Source organism: Vidua macroura, chromosome 4 (genome assembly GCF_024509145.1).
Source record: "Vidua macroura isolate BioBank_ID:100142 chromosome 4, ASM2450914v1, whole genome shotgun sequence".
NCBI lineage: Eukaryota > Metazoa > Chordata > Aves > Passeriformes > Viduidae > Vidua > Vidua macroura.
Genome location: NC_071574.1, coordinates 32,215,248 through 32,230,726, shown reverse-complemented (window position 1 = coordinate 32,230,726; position 15,479 = coordinate 32,215,248). Strand labels below are relative to the sequence as shown.

General features: G+C 36.3%; 1 protein-coding gene across 1 annotated transcript in view; it reads left to right on the top strand.

Annotated features, from left to right (window-relative positions):
• PDGFC (platelet derived growth factor C) overlaps positions 1 to 15,479 on the top strand; it is a 120,816-nt gene that overhangs the window by 66,308 nt on the left and 39,029 nt on the right. Inside the window, exon 2 of the mRNA XM_053975652.1 lies at positions 2,796 to 2,991. Within this exon, the coding sequence (XP_053831627.1) occupies positions 2,796 to 2,991 (196 nt within the window). The remainder of the gene's footprint in view (positions 1 to 2,795; positions 2,992 to 15,479) is intronic.

The following is a 15,479-nucleotide window of genomic DNA, read 5'->3' as shown; positions in this document are numbered from 1 at the left end:
TGAAGGCCTAAAAGTTGTTTTTCATAATTTAGGGCTATCAGATGAAATTAACCAAATAATATATATTAAGACTATGTGATTAGCAGTGCTGTTGTCCTGTTGTGGAAAAAGTCTAGTTTTAACAAAAGGATTTAAAGATGAATTTTTCTGGAACTGTGTGGCCTTTTAAGTGAATCAGTGCCAAGGTAATTATTCCACCCATGGAGCTCCTCTCTTCTTCTGCAGTTCCTCCTCTGCCTCCTGAACTGCATACAATTTGTCTGAGTTTTAACCATGACCCTTGCTAAAATATAGAGATTACAATGTACTAAGAGAGAGGTATTTGCTATATTTAAAAAGTGTCAGTGCTGATCTTTGTGAAATGTGTTGTGCCCATGGGGGAAGAGACTTTCTTTGAAGTAGGCAGGAATGAGCTTGTCTAGTCGGTGGGTTTAATTTCAGTTTACAGTGGCATCTACTGATCTGTTTGGTGATACTGTGGTTTTTCATCTGCATTACTACATGGGTGGAAGGGTTAGGCACTGCCGTGCTTTCAGAATGCCTGGAATCTTGTAATTTTCAGGGGCAGACTTTCTGCACCAATGGATGTATAAATCTGGTGATAGCATCTTGTACCACATCAAAGACGACTGCGGCAACTCCTTCTTCGACTTCAGGCTACGTTAAGTGTGTGCCGTCCTTTCCTAATAAGTGTAACCGTGTCTCTAGGTCAACACCGGGATTTTTCCTGTCTAGTTTGACTCATTTCTGGGACTTTCTCCTGAAGATGATCTTGGTTGCTTATCATCTGCTGAAGCTTTTTACTAAAGATGCAAATGCATGCTTCTGGTCCTTGTCTGTCCCCATTTTCCCAGTTGTCTCCTGGCTGAGATGGTGCCTTGTCTACCTCAGTCCTTGCCTAAACTGATGCTTCAAAGTTTTTCAATGCTGTTTGTACAGGAATAATTTTTTTTTTAATTTTTTTTTTTTTTTTTTTTTTTTTTTTTTGGACAGCAAAGGGATATCAGGATGAGCGTGGGGAGGATGGTTGTTCATAGAAAGGCAGACAGCCAGACAGCCCACAACAGCTATGTATGTAGGTTTGGTGTCCTGCATGTGACTGCTGTAAATCTGAGTGAGGTTGCTACTGCCTTTTAATGTAATTTGGACTGATTTATACCTAAAATAAAGCCAGGAATTGCAAAGTCATTCCACAAAGATCAAAAACTATAGTCTCATCTTAGCCATGCACAGGTAGTTGTGCTTTTCACAGTCTACTCAAGAGCAATTTTTAGACCATGCATTAACTCAGTAGAAAAAGGCTAGATTTTGTGGTACACTGATACTAATTTTGTAGAACAGATAAAAAGGAATATTGCAGCTTATCTGAAGAGAAATAATAAGCTTAATTCTCCAGTGACTTGGAGAATTACTTGCCTTTGTAATCATACAAAATAATTCTTTTGTAAGAGAAGAAATTCCATTGTGCAAAAGCAAATATTTGAAATGGAGCATGTGGTGTCTGTGGAAATTTGATATGTTCATGTAACACTGTTGTGTGTAAAGCAAACAGATATTTTTCCATTACAAATGGGGGAACTTGAAGGTACTGGAGATGCAGTTCACTAAATTAAGTAGACATGTCTTCATTCCTTTCCCTCTTTTTATTGACTTCTCATTCATGATATGCCTGGACTATTTACAGTCCTTACTTACAGTGCTGTTATTATCAGTGCCCTGATGATGCAAAAGAAAACACTTTTTAATGTTGTGAAATATATCATGGTTTGTAATTCTGTTTGTGTTTTTAAGGACAAAAAGTACCACTAAGTATAGTGTCATCAGATACTACACTTTGACATGTTTATCTGAAATGGTGGTGCTTTGAATGCTTTGGAAATAGCACTCTGGTGCACTAATCTCTGGGAAAGTAATTTTTATTATTGTTGGCTCCTGTGTTTAGCAAGCAGCTCTCAGCTGACAGACTGTACACTATAGAAGAATGTTTGTGACTCAGCTAACAAAAACCCAATGGAGTATCTAAATTAGGAATTCTGGTTTCATGCCTTTTTTCTTATTACTGCATGCTGTCCTCTCTTACTGCAGTCAGTCCTTTGCAAGTGTGTGTGGATGTTGGCAAGACCACACTCCATTAGCTTGATATAAGCAGCCATTCTGCTTAAAAGAAAATTTACCATTTTCATACCAAAAGTAGAAGGCACAAGCCCAGAAAAATAGAAGGCAAAAGTTCGTCAGACTTTAAATTATATTTAAGTATAGATTGATTCTTTTAAAATAGCAATGCAGTGCCTGTTGCCTTCTTTTCTTGCACTACATTCATTTAGCTGTCAACCTTTATATATGGCTATATTGCAGTGTACAATTGCAGTGTGTACTTTCACAGTAGACTGAAGTATGTGTTTTATAAACTCAAATAAATGTTCATCAGAATGCTGTTTATAAAGAAAAGTCCGAAAAATAAGGTAAAATATCTAACTGAAAAAAAAATGAATAGCTGAAAAGAAAGTAATATAAAATTTCCTGTATAAAACTATGACCTTCTTTTGTTAAAAAATTTAATAATAGCTACCTCTGAGAATCCCTATCATTTACGGAGTAAATACCAATCTGACAATATATAGGTTTTAGAAAAACTCTTGTCTTGTTGTTATTATATGGACTTTTCAAGCAGAAATTTTTGCCAGATGAAGAAAAGCAAATGAAACAAGTGTTTTTATCTGTGCATCCTATACTAACACTTTGGGAAAAGGAGAAGGAATGAGTATTGATGCCTCTGTTTTCTGTCCTTCCTGTAGGTGTGCAGGACCCTCACCATGAGAAGATAATTACTGTGACTACTAATGGGAGTATTCACAGCCCCAAGTTTCCACATACATACCCACGCAACACTGTGCTAGTGTGGAGATTAGTAGCACTTGATGAAAATGTATGGATACAACTTACTTTTGATGAAAGGTTTGGGCTTGAGGACCCAGAAGATGACATTTGCAAGTAAGTTACTTTCCATTTCACTTAAGAAATTCTGAAAGGAGATGATTAGAGATGAAGAAAAAAAGTATTGCTTGAGTTTTGCAAAAATCAACTCTTGCACATTAATTTATCTATAAAATGCATCTTTTAAAGTATTGGTTTATGATTTTCTTTTATAGTGCTAGAGGAAATTTTTATGCTTGAAAGTTCTGGGGTGCTCCCATTTTTGCTTCTGCATTCAATATCTAGGCCATAGATATATAACAACTCAAAAATGTGACATATTTAATCTTCCCCTCAAGTAATAGTTTTGATATCTGGGAAAATATTATTGACAGAATGTTAGAATTATGAATGTCTAATTTTTACAGAGTAAATTCTGGTGAGTAAGTTACCTAAAGCAGAATTCAGGTCATGACACAAAGTACTACACAGCTGTTTAAGACACACCCACACACTACTCTACAATATTTTAATGGCCTTAAATTGTCAAGTTATCTATGAAAAACAGCACTTAAAGTACTGTGTTAATTGACATTCTTCAGTGGTACTGGTTTTTCCCTGACTTCAATAAGTATCTGCATGCTCAGTCACTGGCAAATGTTTCTGTAAGACTTGTGGAATCTCTGTTTCCTTCCAGGATTCTCAGCTGAAGGCTTTGTAATTTGGAAGAGAAACAGTTGTGACATAACAGGCATCAGCACAGATGTAGTTCTGAACCAAGCCATGTGGTTGGTAAAGTTTTGGATGTTTTGTGAGGCAGTAGGACTGACATATACATTTCCTGTGGGAGGTGAAAGAGAAGAGATCCCAAACTCTTGTATCCTATATCTGTCTGTCATGGCAGCAACACGTCATAAAAAGTCCCGATGTGTGAATAAGTGATACATTGTCTGGACTCTTCAGTAAATTAAATAAAATATGTCATTTAAATGGCATTTTCTCCTTTGATGTCTTCCTGGAGAAGTACTTCACACAAGACTTTTGTTTCAAAGTAATTTTTTTTTGGTTTTGTTTTTCTGGCTTGATTTTTTTTTTTTTTTTGTGTACATCATACACACATTTGACTTATTCTTGTTTTCAGTTTTTCTAATTAACTGTTATTCCATTGGTTTTACATCTTGGGTCAACTTTTGAAAACAAATTTGAATTTTTAAAGGTTTTTTTTGCACTTATCCTTAATTTGGGAGGTGTTTATAACAGACAGATAAATACCTTTTTCTCATAACTCTAAAGGAAGTAATTACCAAGGCCATATCAGTACTATACTAACGACTATAAACCTAGGTTTGCTTGAATGAGTGCACTCCCTTTGCACATTAAGTCTTTTCTTCAAGTAAAAGCTTAGCTTGCTTTTTCTTTTCTTTGCACATGGCAGAGTGAAGTGGCAAGTGAAAGAAAATCCAGGTAGGGTGACTCATTCGTCCACTTGCAAAAAGAGAAGTAAGATAAGTTAAAATGTTTTATAATATTATAACTACAATAGTATTTTAATCGAGTAGATTTATTTTAAGTAAACAATGTGCTAAATACAAAAGGACTGGCAAATTAAGAAACAGTAACAAGTCACTCATAATCTTCACTCAGTTGGACTCTTATCATGCCCGTATTTGTGCAGGGATACCAGGAAGTTGTATGACTGCAATTCCTGATATGTGTCCTACTGAAAAAATACTGAGCTTTTTGGCTTGGAAGATTAAAAAGAGAGTTATATTTGTCTCTGGAAAAGATTTATGGTTTTGATTTTAACTCTAAGATTCCTCTGAACTTTAATTTCAGTAGCAAGTTCAGTAAAGGAGAGAAATTACACCTTGTTTGATGTAAAGGGAGTATAAATAGCTAACAAGTTGAGGAAATAACTAAGAGACAGATTAAATATGTAAAATAATTCTACATGGGTCAAGTAAGTAACCAGCTACCTGAGTAATAGCTCTTTATGAGTTGTGTCTTGCATTTCTTACCCTTAGAGTTCCTAATAAAATTATTTATACTTCTTCCAATACTTTCTGTAGAAAAACTAAGGGTTTTTTTATTGACTACATCCCACAGAATTTATTACTATACTGTGTTTCTGCTATCTTGAAACACACAAATCAGTATTGTTGATGTAGAGTGCTCAACGATTTCTCCAAAAGCAAGTTTATATGACAAAGGACAGAATGAAACATCACATGAAGTTTAATCTACTATAATTCTATACCTTTAGCTCTGACATATGACTGAAACTAAGTAAAAACTGCAGCCAGGAAACATTAGATTTCTGTGCAGTGTACAGTGTGTATCAGGATATCATTTTCTCCCTTCTGTATGAGATAACTTCATGAGTTACCTGCTGTGGTCATTGTCACAGTTTTCAGTCTCTCTACCTGTTTAAGCTGCTCATGCCAGAACTTTCTCCATCATCTCTGCAGACTATGGTGCCCTGTGGTGTCAGCTCATAGGGCCAATGAGAGAATATTCTGGAGTATATCAGCTTAAGATAATTAGCAGTTTTTACATCTCATAGTAATTAAAATGTTGCTCATACTTTGGAGAAAAATGAAGCTCAAACATATCTAGTTGTACAAGTATTTTTTGTTTAATGTAGTTCTATAACAGGAGTACCATAGTAGTGGTAACTAAAAAATGTCATAGATGCATCCTGAAGCTATGGCAAATTTTTTCCTGTATCTGACCTTGGATTTCTTCCAAGTCAGTTCTGACATTTCAAAATATTCAGTGAAGTCTTTTCATCTAGAGCAAATATCACATTTTACAGATATTTTGCAGGTACCAGTCTAGGCTCTACTTCAAATATTTTTCCAAATGCAAATCAAAGTGATCCTTCATGGCTTTTTTTTTTCCACTCAGTTTTTACTTGCTATTCAACTTCTACAGTATTTACTAATGTAGCAAATTTGCATTACAAAAAATTCTTTGTTAAGGCCAGCCCTTCTGACTCAGACTCACCTGTATTAATGTGCACATTCTGCTAATTCTCAACAGTCTTAAGCATGATTGCTGTGTAAATTTAAATTACAGGGTTTTTAGAATAAAATTCTGGTATTTTGCCTGTATTTAACCAGATGATTTTTCTCTTGGTTTTACAATGGTGATGTACTTGAAATTCATGCACATTATGTTTTCATTCCTTTGAAGATAGTCAATGTTTTTTGTTTTTTGGTTTTTTTCACAATAGTTCTACTTCGTCTGCACTTCATCCTTCCTATGGACAAAATGTTAAGAATCCCACTGTGTCCTTTCCAAAGTGAACAAAAACACCACTTTTTTTGGAAACTAGATCCATGCATATGTCTAGAAGAGATGTAGGTTGTTTGGTTGACAGTAGGGATATATAAATCTCTGCCATATTACGGTAATTTCAGTTTCATACACTGTGTTTGATTTCAGTTGTAACTTGCAAAAGAAAAATGTTACAAGCAAAAAAATCCCCCTTCAAACCAACCAAACAAAAAGGAGAAGGATGTAACTCTTGGGTGTTTTGTGCAGTACTGTTTACATGATAAAAGTGGCAGTGAATTTCTAGCAGAGGCATTGCAAATTTGGATTGCATACGCCTGCCCTTTCTGATGAAATAAAACCACAGTTTTTCTGCTGTTGATATGGTAGCTGATATGACAGGTCATTATTTTCATGATGCTAGCCCCTCAGTCCTGTTTTAATCATAAAGCCATTAGACTCCTGTGCCAGACAGCTCCTATTGCCAGGGAGCTGCAATAACTCTTCATGACCAAAAACTGACTTTTGTTCAGCTGTTGCTTGTTGCTCAAATTTGTTGCTTTCTGTCAATAAGAACATGAAGTGATAACAGCTTTATGATTAACTCCTCTGTGACAGGAAGACATAGATTTAGCTTTCTTCCAGCAGGAGCATAGATATTACACTTGACCTTGAAGGGAATCTGATTATGTGAGTTGGTAGGAGTATTACAATGCAAGGCAAAAATAGGAAAGGGAAAAGAAAGAATCTTTCTTCCATCAGGAGCATGTATCAGACTTGCTCTCTCCCTGTGCGTGGAGTGGCTCTAGTTGTTCATCTGAGTAGTGGTTGCAGCTGTTCTTTCTAATCATCTGATGATTACAGTCTGACTTTTATTATATATAATAAAACACAGAAATGTGTCACAAATCCAAAGTGCAATTACTGTAGATAAGGTGATAAGGATAAAATAGATGAGTAAAAGGCTGTGGAACTAACTGATAGTAGATTAATAAATACCATTTTAGCAACATCTACATTTTAGGATGGTTACACCAATTTCCAACTCTCTTTAGCCCTCTAATAATTTAAATTATCAACTATAGTTTGTTTGTTTAGGGGGGAGGGAGGCTTTTAGCAGCTGCAGATGTGAGTCTGTTCATTTACATGTATAAGTAAAGGATTAGCCTATAATGTTTTGAAAGAGATTTAAAAGCTTGTCTACTTGATATGTGTAATTTGTGGAACTTTTTCCTGCAGAAAATTAGTTAAGCTGAAGGCAGCCATCTGTGCTGACATAGGGTAAAATCTATGTGACTTGTTTTTCCTCTTCCTGTCAAATTCAATACTTAATTTTTAATCCTGGGAATATTCTTCCTCTGAGGATTCTTAGGATGATACTTTATTATTCAGTGCCACATGTATTAAATTCACTACCTCCCCTTTCTGTGTTTCCTTAAGCTACTTTCCTTCACTGCAGATCTGTTGTGACTGAGCTATTGCCTTCCATTCATGGAACATCAAGATTCTGTGGTATAAACTGTAATCCAGACTGCTTCAACAGTCATATGTGTTCCTAATGAATGTATTGTTAGGAAATTGTTTATAAGAATTAAAGAATTAGAAGATTTGGCTTAGTTTGACAATACTGAAAAAAAATGTATTAAAGAGCAAACATACAGACACTGTCTTTCATCTGTGGCTATGAAGAAGGAAAATGTTTGCTTAGCAGTCTTTTTACTTTTTTTTTTTTGCATAATTTGTTTCAAATGGATGCTAGACAGTGATAAGTTACAGTAAACACAATAAAAAGACTAAACATTTTGTTTAGTTACGTAATTTTCCAAAGATACCTTTCTGTGTAATATAAGACACAATGAGTTACTTGCACCATGTGGAACTTTCTTTCTTGTTATTATTACAAATCTGAATATTTAGTATGTGGAGTAAAATATGGATGCATAACTGTGACTCTCTAATGCCTCAGTAAAAAAGGCAACAGAAATTTTGCTTCTGTTTTGCTCCTTTGTATGCAAGTACCTTGCAGCACCAAGAGAGTGCATGCATGAAATTATAATGTCAGGATTATTTTCTTCTATTCAGAAGAAATTCCACCCCACACCCTGCCCCCTAGAGAAGAAAAAAAAACTTTGTTTTTCTTGTTTTACCTTGGGTGCATTATAGAGTCAGTGTTGGTATATGTGTGAAGGCCACACCAATATCAAGCATAGACTTGTGAAAGAAATAGAACTCTTCACATAAAGTAAGTATTACTTCTGTCTGGGGCTTTTGAGGACAACAAGTTCCTTATCAAAGTCTAGTTTCCAAGAAAATTGTTTTTCTGGACACAGTTGATGGGCTGACTTTACTCTCAGTGTTAAATTCTCCTCATTGACTGTGGTTACAGAGGGTGAAGTTATCTCCTGAGTAAGTACAAAGTTCAAGTTGGCTTTGAATAACTGGATAAGGACCTTTAAGTGAACTCTGTATTTAAAGTGGAATTGATGAAGACAATATTCACAGTGACTCGTGTTGCTAAGTAGCTGGGCTGCTGGGATTTTTACTGCTTCCTCTCATATTTCTGAATATGAAGGGGTTGCTGCTGCCACCTTTACTTGAGAATTCAGAAAAGAGTCCCCAAAAATTTTAGGCTTCAAACTGGGAAAATCCCCAAAATATTGAGTACCAAAACCCACTGAATCCTGAAAGCAGAGATGAAAGTTATAGTGAAGACTAATCCTTAAAACTTTTCTTACAGCTGTTGCCTTAGATTTTCAGTATGTTCAATTTTAACCACCTGTTTTTTTTATGAGATAATCTCCAATGATATGCTGTTCAACAAAGGCAAGTGCTGGATTCTGCACCTGAGATGGAGCAACTCTGGGTGTACAGACATACTGGGGAACGAGAGGCTGGGGAGCAGCGCTGCAGAAAGGGAGCTGGGGGTCCTGGTCCTTGGCAATTGAATGTGATCATTGTGCCCTGGCAGCCAGGAGGGCCAACCCTGTCCTTGGGGGGCATCAGGCCCAGCATCACCAGGAGGACAAGGGAGGGGATTGTCCCACTCTGCTCTGCTCTTGGGTGGCGTCACATTGAACATTATGTGCAGTTTTGGGTGCCATAATATTAAAAAAAATATAAAAATTAAGCTGTTAGTGTCCAGAGGAGGGCCACCAGGATGGGGAAGACTCTGGAGGGGAAGGTGTGTGAGGAGCAGCTGAGGTCACTTGGCCTGTTCAGCTTGGAGAAGAGGAGACTTCTTTGCAGTTACAACTTCCTTGTGAGCAGAAGAGGTGCAGGCACTGATCTCTTCTCTGTGGTGACCAGCGGTGGGACCTGAGGGAGTGGCCTGAAGTTGTGTCAGGGGATGTTTAGGCTGGATATTAGGAAATGGTTCTTCACCCAGAGGCTGATCAGGCACTGGAAGAGCTCCCCAAGAAAGTGGTCACAGCACCAAGCCTGACGGAGTTCAAGAAGTGTTTGGACAATGATCTTGGGCACAGGGTGTGACTCTTGGGTCCTGTGCAGGGTCAGGAGTTGGACTCAATGATCTTTGTGGGTCTCTTCCAACTCAGAATATTCTTTAATACTGTGAGATTTGACACATGGGTGGGCTGGGCTCTGTTTAGGTGACTACATATCAGTGATACTGAAGTGTTTCATAATTGGCTGTAGCTCCTGCAAAAATGAAACCATAACTGAGTTAAAATATATTATAGCTCTGTTCTGTGACTCAGATCCATTTGGAAAGGAATGATTCATTAATGTACAGGGCATAGGAAAAAAAAGCTTATGAACTCTCATTCCTCAATACAAAATATTTAATTTTTTCCCAACACATAAATAACTCGTTAATCATTTTTATTCAAAGCCTGAAAGGGGGACATATAATTTAAATGGTTGGGATGAGTTCTAGCACTCAAGTGCCTTGGTTTAATTGAAATACTTATGGCAGAGAATTAGTATGAAGTACCTAATTTAATCTGAAGTCCTCTGTAGCAGCATTGATGTTTTATCAATAGCAGAAAGGTGGCATTTTAGGAACAGTGTGTAGAAAATTACATAAAGCTTGTGTCAATATAGGCTGATGGAGTAATTTCTTCTGATGTTTGTGGAGTGGTTTTTTATGGTTTTGATTTTAAATTGTTCAATCCATTTGCAAGACAACTGAAAAGCAGTGCCAGGACAAGAGAGGTTTAGATGATAAATGGAAGATGAAAGTGGGGGATGGGGATCAAAATTTGTAAGAAGTTATATAGATTTATGAGCAGAGTCCTTTAATTATCTAAAAATTGTTCTTTTATATATAAAGAAAATAATTGTATACTACTAAAGTTATTTCTCTCATGTCAATTGCAATGTAACAACATTATTTCAATTTAATGAATAGAATTCTAATGAATAATCCAACAAACTTATGCTTCCTGCTTTCTTGGTGTTCTAAAGAAAAAATTAGTGGACTTTTTGCATAAAAAGAAATATCTGGATTTGTTTCTTCTCTATTCTGATTTCATTGAACAAAACTATAGTGGTAGGTTTTTTTTGTTTTATTGTTGGGTTTTGGTGGTTTGGTTTATTTGTTTTTTTTCTTTTAAGAAATGCCTTCCTTTTGGATATTGCATGATTCCAGAAAAAACATTCCACATAATTCAAACATGAACTCATCTTTCAGCTGGTCCCATCCTTTTGGTTTAGCTATTGTCCGCTGTTCCCAGTGTGGCAGAGGTGTGTACTGTATCCAGAAGTATATCCTCTCTTTTGGGTTCTCTACTGCTTATTGAAAGCTGCTTAATACCATTCTCATGATAAGAGATTTATAAGTGTGACAAAGCAGATACCTCAGGCAATAAAAGGCGACAAAAATAAATCAGAAAAACAAAGCTCAGTGTCATTATAACTGAGGCTACTCCATAACACACATTTCCTAGGCTTCAAGAAGAGTAAGCTCTTCTGTTATACAGAGGGGGCTTAAAGCTGCAAAATTCTATTCTCTAAGCAAATCAGAATGAAACATAAGAAAGGAAAAGTGAAGAAGATGCTTCTCTGGGTAGAATGGGAGGACAGCAGAGCACAGGTGATGTGATCAGAAAGGCACTCTGCACAAACCTAGAGACTTCATTCTCGCCCACCCACTTTTCCCTCCATTTCTGTAAATTCAGCATTCATTTTTAGTATCCACTGTTGCTAGAGGACACTATAATAGATATTATTTTGGAAGTAATTTGACACCTGCTTTCACAGCCTAGATGAGTGTGTAGGAGAATGATTGCTGATAAGTGGGCAGTTGACATAATCCCTTACTCCTTTTTCACACCAGAGACTCCAGTTATTGACTTAAAAAAAAATTTAGGCTTAAAATTTCTTCCTGGTCCTCTCAATCTCAAGCAAGCTGGTTGAATAAAGTAAACTGTGTCCCCATTATCAAAATATTTTTGTAAATTATCCTAATCCTAATTTATTGCTTCTAAAATTGTTTTATGTTACCATAGTTGGCAGTGTTTCTAATGGTGGAGACTGAAGTTATTTTCTTTGTATATGAATGTGGAACTGATGGGTCTTGCTTCTTTCTAGGGTGTTCTGGCAACAGTTGTAATTGATGGAGTTCTCCTGCTCTCACCCTACCACTTATTAAAATACAGAAGTAAATCTCTACTTTCAGGGGCAGAAAAACATATTGTGAACCACTACCACCTGAGCTGAGGGACAAAGACAGAGCCTGCAGCCACCTGTAGTTTCTGCTGAGGCTCAATTTAGCTCCTGATGACAAGACTCTGCAAGCTGCAGAGTCAGGACCAGCAGCATAAGCTAAAAGTTACCCCGTGTAGTGTCTAAATATGTCAGTTTAAGCATCACTCCCTTCCTGATGTTTTCAGATTAATGAAAGTCTAAGTACAGTTTTGATGTTAGACTCACCATCAGGTATATAAGCAGGATTAAACAGGAATGACAGACATTCCAACTGTCCTGTTCCTAGATGAACAGTGTGTTTCTTCACCTGTTGTGCAGCTTTTCCTTTTACCTTTCTCCACTTGCCCTTTTTCCTAAACACTATCCTTGCTTCTTTAAATGTATCATCAAACATTTTAACTAAGTTTGTTTCTCACATGCAATTGTAGTCAGACAGCATTGCCAGCAAATATTTTCAGTCAGAAAAGTTAGTAACAATCCAGTCTTGCACTCAATGCTGCTCCATTAGGATAAAGTAGAAGTAAAATGTAATGCAATTTACATCAATCTGATCATCAGGACATCTGAGAAGATGCATGTGCATCAGAAACTGCAGAAAGAAAGATGCATTATTATAAAAAATATTAGGTGGTCATGTGGGAACATCATAGGGGTTTTATAAGGTAAAATTATTAGATCATCTCATTTTCTGAAAGTAGTCTGTGAAGAGGGAGACCAGTGCTGTAGCACCAATTATTAAGACATATGTCTTCAGATTACCCTCTGATTCATATACTGTAGCTGGACTGAAAACAGATTTGCCTAATTTTATGACCATCAATTTATAACTAGTAAAACTGAAGTGAGAGGAAACTTCTTACACTCCTTAGGTGAAAAGTGATCTCCTGCTAGGATTGGGAATGTTTTTTTTTCTGGCTCATGCAGACTGGTCTGTTACATTACAGGGTTTTTTCACCTTCTGTTTGAGTAGCAATTACTAGCCTGTCCTGAAGCAGAATATCAGACTTTGTGACAACCGCTCTGTCCTGGATTGGTAAATCCTGTATGCAGGTGTAGCTGCCAAGAGGCCATATGTTATTGTGAGTTAAAGAAAATAAAGGTGTTTTCATTTAAATGAACACAGATAAAGCCCCAGCCTCCCCTGAAGTAGGCACATTGCTAAAAATGCCCCTTGTGCTCCTTATGATTTTTTTTTCACCCAAAACTATACTTTTTGGGTATTGTTAGGAAATTGCTTAGCCAGTAGTTTGCACATCATTGACTGGAGCCATTGCTGTTTTCCAGGATTTATATCCTGGAATATCTTGGAGAGTGCATAAAGAAGAAATTACTCTTTGGGATTCTAGAATAAATATTTCTAATGCTGCTTGAAAAACAATGGAAAAACAGAATCTGGAACAGATACATTGACCACTGTGAACAGTGTGAGTAGAGGAAGAAATTTTATAGTGGCTTAGAAATAGTGCTTTACAACCTTGGCTGTAAATGTGAACTCTCAGGTCCGTTAGAGTTTTTAGTTTTTTACAAAATGTTGATCTGTACAGTAGGAACATGTGATTTATTATGATTGCTGTAATCCCCAAGATAAAATATACCAGACTTTACAGAGGAGTCTTGGGAAAAATTTGGTAAGGCATTTAGCTCTCCAAAATCTGGAATGTGTAGTACTGTACAGTGCAGGATACTTATTAAGCTGATTCACTCTGTGAGGAGAGACTCTGTGAGCAGCTGCATCTTTATGAAAGCAAAAGTGCTTTGAAGAGTCTAGTGTCCAGTACAGCAGGACCCTGAACTTTGGTGTTCATTTCCACACAATGCTTTATTATAACATAATAATAATAAGACAGGTAATGCCTTGCACAGCAGAAGACAAAGCCAATAATAGAAGTACTGCTGTACTTCTGTGTATTCTAGTATGAAACAGTAAGAATACTTTGTCCAATTACCACTTTTTTTTGTGTGTGTGTTATTATTTAGTTCATAACTGGTGCAGAATACTAAGGAGGTCCAGTGAATAGCACAAAGTAGACAGTCAGAGGTGAAACAGTACAGGAAAGGGTTTCTTGTAAATGTTACCCATTTTTCAGTCCTTGAAAAATAACCTTTCCAAGTAAATTCTAAGTTTGTGGAAAATCTTTTTTATTTGCTGTATTTTAAAAGACTACAGGAGAATCTGTAGTCAGATAGGAAAAAGGTAAGTGTAGCATGTTAACTGTGGAAATCCTTGGAAATCCTTGGAAACTTCATCTACACAGAACTTAATTCTTTGTATTTAAAGATAAAGGCCAAATTAAGTACATGGACTGGAGCATCATTTGCAGGCTTATTTGTATGTTTACATTTTTTCCAAACTCACCTTTTTCCCCAAATTCTTTTTTGATATATAGTAATAGTGATGGTAAGAAATCTCATGCACTTTTTTGGTTTATATGTCTGTTGTACTCATAACATGCCATTTTTGGACCAAACTTAATCTGTGTTTAAAAAAAGCTAAACATATTTCTGACTGGTATTTTGGGAATACTGTCATTCAGTAATACAATGAAGATAAATACATCTTCTTTCCTTACCTCCAATTCTGATCTGCAGGATTATACTGTCTCTTTCTATAAGATTCTTATTCAAGTGCTTGAAATGCTGCATGAATAGAAGTTGTATGGGTATAAATTAGTTTGTAGCAGAGGCTGAATTCTGTGGTTTTGTATTCCTGAAATGACTTGTTTATGTTCTTAATCCATATCAGTAGTTTAATATATGCTTAAATAGTTGAAAGCTTGCTGTTTGTACAAGCTAGAATGGTTTTTGTTTCAGAGCCTGAAGTACATTTACCAAGGTACCTAGTTTGCAATTTCTCATTCTTGTTCCTTTGTCCCCACAAGGCAGATGTCACTTTCAGAGGCTATGGAATATTCATGTGCTTATGGTTGAGAAATAGAAGTGTTTATCAGTGCACCTAGATATCAATCATGAGAATTTATTTCCTAGATAAAGTTGTGTGCCAGCTTCCTAGTCATCAGGGAAATGTTTTCAGCAATACATGGTTTATTAAATGGCACTGAAGTAAACTTTTGATATAAATGGGAGTTTTGAGGAAAAGAGATACATTTCTTTGAGCTTCTTATTTTTGCATGCAGTGCCAAAATGCATTCACCAAGGGATAAAAGTTGCTTTGCAAAATGTGTATTTCTCACCTTCACATAGTACTGATCCACTGAAAATGGAAAATCTGTTTTCTGGTAGACTGACTGTGGTAATGCAGCAGTTAATTTCTCCAAATCAAACAATCAGTGCATCCTTTAAATAAAAGGGTTTGAATATTTGAAGAGTAGAATCTGGGGGTTTGAATTCTGACTTGTTTTTCCTTTCCACTTGTAGTGTGGTTAAGTGTATATTTATGATCAAATTGGCTTGCAATGAGTGAAAGGGAAGAGAATTGAAGTCTAAGGATTAAACTTTTTTTTCCCATGTATTCTAAAGGTAGAAATACAGAGAGAGCTGTGTGGTTGTGTTAGAAGCTTCAGGCTGTTATTAATCAGTGTGAGAAAAGATTAAACAGGGAGAACCATGGCAACCATGTAACATTTGTGAATGAATCTGTGTTTCCATAAGGCAATTCCTAATGT